We start from the raw sequence: 12431 nt of genomic DNA on the forward strand, positions 1-12431 counted from the left end.
TATGGCAAATTTCCAGATGCATAAAAATCAGATGTAACAAATTTTGTAAATATCTTGGACTGAAAATATATCATATTATAATGTATAAAAGTATATGTAGTTTTTTTTCTTTTTCACGTTGATCGCAAACAGTTGCTAGATTTTAGTTTCCAGATTGCTGATTGATTTGTAAATAATATCAACAACAATCTTACGACGGGGGTGTGATATCTGGCGACTGTTTGGCGATCAACAGAGCATGCTTGGCGCAGGTAGCTCTTCTTCGAGAAGGGTTAATGTATTTATTAGGAGTTGCATGTTAGCCTCGGAAGAGGAAGGTAGTAGATTGTACTATGCGGTAGGAGCGACGTACTGCTCTGAGTAACTATTATATTATGCTTTGAATTATATATTTAATAAATGTTTGTTTCGTCTTGCTAAATGGTGCCTTATTAAACCATGAAGTCATCACAGTAGCTGATTGAGAATTTTCACCATATTCTTAAAGCATCATTAAAGACCTGCCTGAAAAAAATCACTGCCAAATTAGAGTATGCCACAACAATAAGACTTAACTTCTTTGAACTGATATTAAGCTAATCCCAATGTTTCCGGATTTTGAAGAGAACATGTACAACTGAAAAACTTAAGAGCTGTCAGAAACCATGAAGATATTTTTATGCCTCAGAAACTTTTATGCTGCACAGATGTTTTCATGAGGCATGATGCGATGAAATCACCCTAAGGCCAACATATGATAACATATGGTGTATTACAAAGCACACACGAAACTGCCAAAGTGCAACCTGCACAGAACAAGATGTCAGTTGTCTAAATTGAGCAAAGCCTTCATTTCTTCTTGCCGGGAACAATAAGAGCTTGAAAGCAATGACAAAGAACACTATCAAGTCTTCACCAAACTTCTGTGAATCTGAACAATCATAAGAAGTTCTAAATCAGACAAAATCAGGCAGGTATGTCCCTTTTCTTGTAACTTGATTATCATACATATATGAGCCAGATTTGCAATCTGTTCAGATGTTGATAATTTCCCCGTGTGTGCACGGATATGTGCAATAATATTTTTCATCAATCTTTTTATTATTACTTTATTTTGATATAGCTGAATCTCACTATAATGAACTTCAAAGGATCACAAATTTGCTTCGCCATATCCAACCTGATAAGGAAAAAAATTATCATATCACAAAATAGGGTAAAAATAAATAATCATGCAGGAAAAGTGATTAGCATTGTCACATCTCCCAAAAAATGTTCATGATAAATTTTAAATTAAAAAATAAGCATTAAATGTTAATTAGAATTATTATTACATGCAATTACTAAAGTTCTGCCTTTCTTTTCAGTTTCCTTATATGCTAACAATTTTAGACAAAAAAGTACTTATGGTTTAGACCCATCCCTTTAATTACATATTTTTATCTAAAATACTCTTTTACATTTATGAACTAACATCAGCCTTGAACAGGGGGCTGTCTGGCAGCTCAGTAAAAGAACTCAATTGGAATCAAAGAACCAATTCAAGTTCTTGTCTCAATGGATCAGCAGTTCTTAGGCTCAAGGGATGGCACAGTAGGATCTTGAAGTTATGTTTATTGTGTATCATATTTGCAAAGAACTGAATTCTATAGCCAAAGTTATTATGCTTCAAGGTTTGGTCTTCTCAATGAAGGTCAACCAGCATGATGTTAACATATGGCTCGAAAGCAAGGTCTCTCACACTTCTATGAGTAAACTTACATCACTGAGCAGGCAGATAAAATATGTCACTGTCTTGAGGTTTAGAAAGAGAAAAGTTTGATCAAGAAACAGAATAACCTTGTCTATTTATATTGACCTTGCCTCACACAATCTTTTCTTTAGAACACAGAAAAAGGTGAAGGTAAAAAAAAAAAGAGAAAAGTTATCGAATGGTGTTTTTTTGTTATTCTAATAGCCTGAATAGGATGAATTGTTAATTTTTCAACTGAAAGCTGCAGAAACATTTGAAAAATATGATATATTTTCAGTCCAAGATATTTACAAAATTTGTTACATCTGATTTTTATGCATCTGGAAATTTGCCATAGCTCTATAAAAAAAAAAAAATTAAGTCTATACAAAATTGGATGGGAAAAATTCCTTCATTATAAATCAGGTTTGTTGTAACTTGGTTTGACTCCATATATGTGATATAATAAAGAGATTTGTGAACAATTTTCAGCTGTCATTTCTTCAGTTATAATTTCCTATAGCCAACTGTTAGGAAGTTCTGTTTACTTGACAATTTCTCCTCAATATCATTCTATGGGCTGAGACGAAACCATAGAAACCAAAATGCTAAGTGAAAAGGAAATGATATCATTATGCATTACCATAAAAAATAAAAATTCAGGAAAATTCCACCAATGCAAAGATAATGGTTACTTTCATTTACAAGTCTGATGGCACAGTATACCTCAAAAGCAGACTGTTAATGCACAGTACTATTGTTCATTTTTGGAAATTAATTTGCAATCAATATTGCAAAAGAAGCAGTGACACTGTCTGCACATTACTACATTTTGCAGTAAAATGCCCAAGTGAAAATAATGTAGTCTGTAAGTGATTTGTTTGTTCATTTGATAGGAGTGAGAAATGCTTTACTAACCATTACTCCCTTTAAAATTAGCCCCTCATGATTCCTAAGATTATGTTTGATTAAGACAAATAAACTACTTTGTTGCATTCATTTTTGAGCTGCTGTTCGGGAAATAAACTATCCGAGTTGAATTATTAACAGAAGAAGCATTGTTCACATTGATGGCAATGAGCAGCAAACTGAGCTGATTACATCAAAGAATACATAAAAGTTCACATAGGAATCATTCTTTTGTGTGTATGTCATAAATAAAAGGTTATCACTTTTGAAATTCCAACATTTGTTATACTGTCACAAAATACAGAATAATTATATATAATTCATTGAGTTTTAAAACACTGTATTTAAAAAAAATGAAACATGGAACAATAAATAATACATGAAAATAAACATCAAATACACGATTTTAAGTTTATATAATCTAATATTTTCAATGTTGCTTCTTGTCATCACACAACCCCATAGTTGCCAACCTTAAAACCTTACAAACCAGTAAAAACTGTTAGGTTTTCCTGCTGTACAATGATACCACTTCAAAGACCTCCAAAATTGACTTTATTTAATGCATGATTCAAGTTACTGAACTATTTGTAATTCAACTGTGATGTAAAACATATTAACTAATTGAATATTCTAAATTTTATATTCTTTGGGTAATTTCATTTTTTAATTTTTTTATACTTTTATATTGAGAAAATCATGAGTAGTGAAAGAAAGTTTTTGTTCATTGAAGTATTTTTAAATATAATGAAAATAAAATTAATAATTTATGTACAAATTATTTGGGTGGATAAACTTCAAATTGATCAAACTTTTCAATTGTCATACACAAATTTACAAATACCTACAGTAGATTAAACAACTCAGAATGAAATTTAATAAGAAGAATGAAATGCAATAAGAAAAAATATTAATTTTATTATTATTTATTTTACCTTATTTAAATAAGAAAAAATATTTATTAATATTTTTAAAATATTTAAAGTTTAATAAAAAAAGCTATTCTGAAAATCATTAGAAGTAGGGAATTTGGCTAATTGAAGTTTCCTTAATTCACTAAATTTCATATATTGCTAAGAAATATTTTCCTTAGTAAAACTAAAAATTAAAAACTGGAAGACTTAACGATCTACAAGAGATGGGAGATGGGATAAAAACTGGGAGAGTTGGCTGTTATGCAACAGATGCCTATACAATATTTCAATTGAGTCCACACCTGTGTTATCATCTTTCTACTTGTGAACATTGTACAGTAATAAGGGATAAATATATATGTAACAAGGGAAATACTTATATTCTAAAACAGAATGCTTTATGCTGCACAGATGACATTTTGAAAATGCAACAGCTTGTACTGATGCCTAGCAGCTAACTTCAAAAACTGAGATTTAAACTTGGAAATTTAATATTTACTTTTGTATATAATTTACTATTTCTTGTACAATATTTTTGAAATAGTATTTTAAAACCTGATGAATCATTTATAATCCTCTTGTATTGTTAAGCGTACAGAAGGCTTGAGAGTTTGTGGGATATTTATATACACATTTTTAAGGAGAATTTTTGAGGCATTATGTATACATCTCCACAAACTATACTTATATTGTACTGCCAAATGCACATATAATGGTTTGGACAGCTGAGGATTTAAAGCAATAAATATGCAGAATTTAGTTTCAGGAACAACAAGAAAATTTCCATTTATTGAATACAAATAACTGAATAATTTATGCAGTATTTTATTATATAGAAGACGGATTATTCATGGTGATGGATAATTCACCTATTTTATATAGGTGAATTACAGGATTGTTTAAGAAGAAAATCTAAGTGAAGCAGAAAAGTACAATATGCAAACACCTAAAAATAAAACAGTTATATACATTTAAATTAGATGTCAGTATGATTTTTAAATATTTTAAATGATTCAATTACAAATAAATACATCTTACCCAGGAGTTGAAAACTGTGAATGAGTGCTAGCAATAGTTATGTCGCATGATGCAATTAATTGGCAACCAGCTGCTGCTGCTAAACCTATTAAAATATGAATAGCAAACAATCGATTGTTTAATATATAAAAACCAGATTAAATAATACAACACTTAATATAAAAAAATTAACACATTCTCTTAACATAATCAAATATTCTCTATTTGACAGTTTTACAAATGCGAAAACTGCCCACCAGCGGCAAGCGATAAAGTCGCGGAACATTGGTAGTTTGGTCTGGGGTTCAAAATCCCAGCAAACGAGCTGGCTGCATGGGTGTTTTCGTGGTTTTCCCCATATGTGTATACAAGTCAGTTCCCCTTAAGAAATCCTCCATGAAGATATCTGTCCTTTTAGGCAGATAGCCCTCAAGTGCTTTGCAATAATCATAAACCTAAACAAATGCCAAAAATCCTAAGATACTTGTCCAAAAATCCTTGTGTTCAAAAACAGGGATGGCCAAATAGTATCTTTGATTCATATCTTGACTAGCAATTTATTTATTGTGTCTCACATTTATTATTCTTATTTCAGTCCAACTTTTGAATACCCAGGAAAGGGCTGTCTGCATGGATGTTTTTGTGATTTTTTATGCATGTATGCAGTATCTTCTGGATGCAAACGAGAATAAAGCAGGCGAAGCCCATGCAAATCCTCTGAACACTGGTAGTTCGGTCCAACTTTCGAATACCCCGGAGGCATCCATCCCCTGAGGTAGCGGGCTTGCCTGCTAGTTATTCTTATTTTATGTCATAATTTTTATTATATAGTTTGTTGGAGGATTAGTATGCCTGTAAAATGCTTCTTATCTTTAACCAGACTTTTCAAACTTCCAAGCTTCTAGCATAGTATAGAAATCAAGAGAAGATTCATAACTGGTCAAGCTTGAGAGTTTTGAGAGAATTACGCATTGGCGCCATTAGAATGGAAGTCCGACTATCTTGGTCAATACAGTGGTTAGTGATGTTGGTTGTCTTTTTGAGGGCCTCAGTTAAAATCCTGTATTTCTGTTTTTGAATGAGATCGTAACTCAAGCCGGATCATAGAAAGGTGTGCTATTTAAATTTGTGTCCTTAATTTTGTCATTCTGTATATTTATTAGTTTTTTAAGCTCTTTATCATTTATTTAATTTTAATTACTCATTATTTTATTCGTTTGTTTTATTCATCTTCCCCGAGAGCAATCCATAAAGCTCTGGTACTTTTAATTTTATTAATTAAGCTCTGTTTTTAAGTACAGGTAAAACCCTCATATAACACGGTAGATAGGTTCCTAGAAAATATACCATGTTGTGTGAAACCGTGTTGTACGAGACCCAGGGCCAGTATAAAAAGCGGGATTACGTTCCAAAAACTTATCAGAAACATATATTTTTAAAAAATTCTACATAAACAACTTAATTTTTATTAAACATATATATGTCATATTAAAAGCAAAGGAAAAAACGGAACACTGTAGATGCGTGATTAGACCCACATTGAAGAAGAATTTTGATTGCGTAGTATTTAAAGAACTTGGCAGTCGAGGCAGTTTTAATTCCATTTTTATTTCCAGTTGATATTTGTGGCCACAATCACTTGTCACTCTAGTCGTGCCTTTCCACAGAAGATTTACATTTTTGATATTGTTGGGATAGAAAGCAAGCCAGCGAAATTACATCTTAGCACAGTAGAGAGCAAAAGCTGAAGTGCGTAGTTATGAAAGATGGAAGCACGCGACGAAAAAAGTTTTGGTTTACAATTCGGTGATTGGTCGTCAAGAGGCATCTGGTATTAATGGTTACGTAAGATCGCATGATTAATTTGAATGACGCAATGCAGAGAAGTTATTCATATAATTTTATCTTACATATTCCCCCCTTCAAAAAGAAAAAGGCAAAGCAAATTCAATATTCCTTTTCACTACGCATTCGAACTTCTCAATTTATCGAGAGATTACTTTCAATCTGTAAACACTACGAGTGATTATTTTTTTGAAGCACTTGCAAAACACCACAGCAGAAGAATGACCTGTTATTTTTTAAACACTGAAAAAACAAACTTGATGATTCACTTCTTTCACATTATCTTGGATTTATCACAAAACGATGATTTGAAGAGCTGAATTAAATTTTCCATTGAGGTTTCAGGCTGCAGGAAACTATCCTGCCAGCTTAATTGTCATGAAACTGTGGTTTGAAGGTGGCAGAGTGGAAAGCATGATGACGCAATTTAGCACAACATATCTTGAAAAATCACAATCTTTATTTTTTCCATGCATATCAAATAATCCTTTTTCAGATAAGATATTTCTTAATAATATTTGAATAGAATAACTCCCATTTTGAAGTACGACGTTATCTAAAGCAAGTAAGCGGCAGCAGCATGGATGCAAAGCTTCTTAGCAGCAGGAGGCATCTGGTATTAACGGTTATGTAAGATCGCATGATTAATTTGAATGACGCAATGCAGAGAAGTTATTACGATTTTAAAATAGAGAGGAAGAATTAATGTTTATAGTTATATTATAATTCTGATTCATATAATTTTATCTTACATATATGTATCTACAACATAAAATAAAAAATATTACATATTTTAATTTAATGCAACTTTAGTTTAATAAATTTCTTCATTATTACTGCTCGGTATAATCAACCGAGAATGTTTTTTCGGTAGAATGAGATCGCTTTTACTTTCATAATTTCTTTCTTCTTTTAAAGTTCTGGCATTTTCTTCCCCTCTTTAAAAAATCTGTGATTTTACTTTGCTTACTAGTTCTTACCGGGTCAGTGTAAATTTCTCGATATGGAGCTAGACAGTTTTGCAACTCCCTTTTGAATTTTCGGCTTATTTAAACTGAAGGTTCTGCAGTCAAGAAAAATGATTCGAGATTTTCAACTAAGCTTAGGCCTTCTTTTAATTTTTTTGAATGTTAAATTATTAACTGCACAATCTTCATTAGTGCTAGTGTCATCAGAATCAAATTGAGTTATGGCTTCGAATGCCATTTCCATCAAATCTGCTATGTCAATTTCTTCTTCCGCTAATAAATCTTGCACGTCCTCAAGAGCCATGTCGGCAAAACCTTCGTCTCCGATTGATTTAGCAAGTTCTAATAAGCCACCAATTTCATTTTCTGATGATTAACACATGTTTTCTATTTCAACTGAAGAGGGTCATATTTCTTCTAACATGCATTTAACGTTGGTGCTTTTGGCTCTTTCAGAGACAAAGGTATGATCTCAATACAGTGCTGTCCTGTATGTCTTTCAAGCTTCCATTAGATTAATTGATTTTGAATCGGTTATATCTAAAATGTACTGCAGTGCTCTTCTTATGTAATATGTTTTAAAGGTATAAATAATATCTTGATCCAATGGTTGGAGTAATGAAGTGGTGTTAGGTGGTAGGAACAGTATTTTGACGCCGAAATGATTCAAATCTTGTGGGTGACATGGAGCATTTATATAATAGTAATAGGGCCTTGAAGCTCAAAATTTTCTTCTTAAATAACGTTCAACGTCTGGCACAAAATAATTTAAAAGCCAAGCTTTAGCTTTAAAATCAACGTCCTAGCAGCTTCATAATTAGCCGATGCAGATTCTCCTTAAATTTTTGTGCTATAAATTGCAAGACACTTTTTGAAATTTATGAACCAACCTTTACTTGCCACAAAATCTGGGTTGACAGAGGATTCTCCATGTTCTTTAAGGTGCTTGAACATTTTGAGTGCTTTTTGTTTAATGATATTAACACTCTCAATGGAATTATTTTTTGACAGCCATCAGCAATCCAAATGCTGAGTGCCTTTTCCATCTTCTCAATTATTGGCGCTCGGGGGTGAACTGCACGTTTTGTGGATGTCGAAGACCCTGCAACAACTGCAACAACTTCTTATTTCTTTTTTATTTTTCTTAATAGTCCGGACTGTTGCTTTATTCAAAGTAAAACTTTTTCCAATGTGAGATGCCTTTTCTCCTTTTAAAAGATGGTCTAAAATTTCTATCTTTACTTCTAAAGAAATGAATTTCCTCTTAAGCATTGTTTCTTTACCTCTGTTGAACATGTTTTGGGACTGAAACTTAATGTCTTAAAAATGAAAAAGTTATTCTTTAACACACCGTGACTAGACGCAGACTGCCGATAGCAGTGCGAGGTACTTTTGTTTTCAGGGCACGGAGATGAGGATTCACATTTTGGAAGCCAAATATACAGGTTGTGCGTTTTAGAGCACTTACTGTGACCTCATGTTGTTCACCTTCTGCAATAGTGAAGTTTCTTCATTGTTATCTGGTGACTGTGCTCTCTTGAGACATGGGTACTGTTTTTGTTGTGCTACTGGGCCTTGAATGTCATGGAAGAAAACAATTTTCCTCCGTTACAGGTTAAGAATTTAACAGTTGCTCTCCACCATGTGGCTCGTCTCCCTGAGGGCACTTCTTATGAGTATCCGATTTTGGAAGACAACTAGTAGAACTTACGGAACAAGGATTTTTATGCGTTAAATTACTATATGGGTGCTTTGCTCAATATAGAAAATCTTCGTATGGAGTTCGCTAAATTTCTTCAGATTGTTTGGGCAATTTTCTTATCATGTTAGAGACAAACCATGTTGTTGAAGGGTTCTTGCAATTTATGAATCACGTTATAGCGAAACCGTATTACAGGATGCCATGTTGTAGAAGGGCTATCTGTATATAGAGTGTTTGCAGCATGTGGGGCTCTTAGAAGACATGCCAAGTTGGAAGTCCTCTCAGGTGGTTTGGTAGTAGAAGAAGAGAGGTAGGAGACACTGGAACCTATCCCCCGGAATATTCTCTTTCAACACTAGGGATGGAGTTGAGCAATAAGGTGTCAAAAGACCATGCTATCACTAGATGCAATATTCCATTCCTTATCATGATAAAATTTGTGAACTTTTTCTGATGTTACTGTCAGACATGCCACAACAACTGAATGATAATCCAAAATAAGTGTCCCAGTACTTTTTGTAACTGACAAGAAATGGTAATAAATTTGAAAACAGTGATTTCTTCAGAAACTAAGCTTAAGCCAGATGAATTGTAAATTTTGTAAACTACAATGCAATCCTACATTCACCCTGCCACACAGGATTTAAAAAAAAAAAAAGCTGGATTTTAGATCTGACGTGTGGAAATTTCTCTTTTAATATCTAAGGTAAACCTAATAAACTCCTATACTTTAGTTAACTTTCCTGTGTTACAAACAATTTATTCTCTTTACATTTTAATTTGAAGTCTAGGTACTTTAAGAAACATAAACAAAAGGTAAAACTAAACTCATAATTTATTAATACTGCAACTTGTAAGCACAACTAAAATTCAACACGAAACTTAAATCAGAGCTATTTGTGGGTTTTGTGAATATGAAATGCATAAAGATTTAAAATACAATTGCATAGATTTAAAATATACAGAGTCCAGTTCTGAATGATTCACAATTTCTAAGCATGAATGTTACGAATTACAAGAAAACAAATCACGAAAACCAATTAAGAATACAGGTGGTCAGCTCACAAGAGAAACAGCAAGTACATTTCTAAACTGACTACACATTCAACTTGCCATTGAAATCTTCCTAACTTACATTCTAGCAAGCCTGATAGAAGAAACAGAAATTACAAAAAAGAATTAGCAAAAAATAACATGTAATTTAAATAAACCTCACAATTAATAATATATTTACTTATGAAAAATTGGTTTTGTATATTACGCTTTACAATTGTCAAAACTTAATCTATAAGACAACCTTTCAAACCATGAAGAATACTAAATTACCATATGAAATTATAATACCAAATCAAAATTATATACATAATGCCAAATTAAAATTCAAATCAAAACTCAATTATATATAAATACCAAATCAAAATTCAGAAGCAGCCAAACTGATGCAATACTGTCAAACAGTCTCAGAATTACATCTTAGATGTGGAAGTGAACTTCAAATCATTCATAAACAAGAGGAAAAAAATTGATAAACTCAACTATTCAGATTTAAAAACAAAGTGTGTTATTAAAATTATAAGTAAGCCATCAACGTATAAATAAGTTTAGAATCAGCTGATAACATTTATCCCTTTTTTTTAACACCAGATCCTAAAATCTGAAAAAAAAAAAGAAAAAAAAAGGGAGGAGGCAAATCTGACTGTAAGGGACACCCTTTACGTTTCAGTAGCTCTTGATGATCAATTTTAATTGGCCATCAATGCTTTAAAACATAATTTAAAATGAGATAACATTAAAAAATCCCAGACAGCTTTTGTTAACACCAAAACTACAAGGAATGATTCTTTTCTTATGAAAATAAGAACAAATGTTAAATTAAGCCTTTATAACATAAATTTACATTGAAAATATTTAAAAAATGCTCTTACTTGTGGAAAAAGCGAGTGAAAAAGTTATATTTATATACGCATTTATTTTGACCATTGCATCAATGGAACACCCGCGGCTAATGGGTTAAAGTCTTGTCTGAAATATAGGGGCAGATTATAACTGCAACTACTGATGAATATTAAAGTATTGAGTAAGAAACAGATAATTTTAAAGACACTTTTTATATTGCAAACTGCTGTCTATTTACAATGCAATAATAAAAACTTAAAAATTAGCATCCCACAGTAAAAGGAAAACTGCAAAGTTATAGCTCATTTCAATAAAGTATGATTCAAAGCAACTATTCAGTGCATAACTTGGATTTATACATCTAGATTCTTTCATTCAAGATAAAATTTGCCTTTATTTAGAATGCATGCAACCTTCATCTCTATCTCCACAAATCTATTGGTGATGCCAATGGTTTTCATTAATTACCTCAAATTATCTTTACCTCAGTGAAACCGGCATTTTAATGCAGTTTATTTACACATTCATAGCCATCAAATGCTTTCACTGCTAATGTCTTACGGTGATTTGACAAGTATATTAATATCCTTAAGTAATACATAGCTAAATGAACAATTTAAATTTAATATAATTAGACATATAAATATGAGACAGAATTGTTTGACAGAACTTAATTAATCGTAATTTAATTAATTAATTATCGTAAATTAATCGTAAAATTCAGCTACTTATAAAATGGGCTCTTAAGTCATTCATTGTACTTTCTACATTAAAACAAATTAATTATTAGTTTTTCTTCAAAGAAAAGGATCTCCAATTCAAAGATAAAATAGAACACAGAATAATACTAAAAGTTCCAAAGAACAGGTTCAATACTATTTATTAGTTTCCCCGTTTAAACCCGAAAATACAATACAATAACAACACAATCCATTTTGGCGGCTTGAATAATTATAAAAAAGTTTTCAAGAATTATTTCTCTAGAAAGTCATAACTCTTTAGAGAACTGTTAAAGGAAATTTTTTCATATTTATGTTACACATAATGTAACCATGAAATGTTCTTGCAAATACTTATTTTTCAGGAGGAATTAAAGATATGAAGTACCTATTGATGTTCAATAGATATGAGTTAATCCGTCATTGATACATACAATCTAGTTTAATCTTCCAGACGCGCGCTTGGCAATTTTACACGAGCACGCACACGTCGTATTTTTTACGACATCCGTTATTTTACCATTTTCGGCATGAAAAATGACAGAAATGAGTGAATATTGATAATAAATTTGTTGAGAAATAAAATATCAATCTTATTATTGCAAAATACAAATGATATCACATTCAAATATAAGTAAATTATTTTTTTTAAGTTTCTTACGTTAATGAGATGGGATATGCAATGATGTATTTCATTATAGAAAATTTTAAATTTTAATAATTTTTAAATTTATAATAATTATATTTTAA

The 12431-nt window shown here is 31.5% G+C and overlaps 1 protein-coding gene across 6 annotated transcripts in view; it reads right to left on the reverse strand.

Moving 5' to 3' along the window:
* LOC118203257 (enoyl-CoA hydratase domain-containing protein 3, mitochondrial) overlaps positions 1-12431 on the reverse strand; it is a 54152-nt gene that overhangs the window by 27202 nt on the left and 14519 nt on the right. For all 6 annotated transcript variants that reach the window (XM_085816151.1, XM_085816150.1, XM_085816149.1 and 3 more), the window contains exon 5: positions 4573-4657. In XM_085816151.1, the coding sequence (XP_085672277.1) occupies positions 4573-4657 (85 nt within the window). The remainder of the gene's footprint in view (positions 1-4572; positions 4658-12431) is intronic.

This window comes from Stegodyphus dumicola, chromosome 4 (assembly GCF_044657685.1).
Source record: "Stegodyphus dumicola isolate Sdum_Otavi_A_Nest chromosome 4, ASM4465768v1".
Lineage (NCBI taxonomy): Eukaryota > Metazoa > Arthropoda > Arachnida > Araneae > Eresidae > Stegodyphus > Stegodyphus dumicola.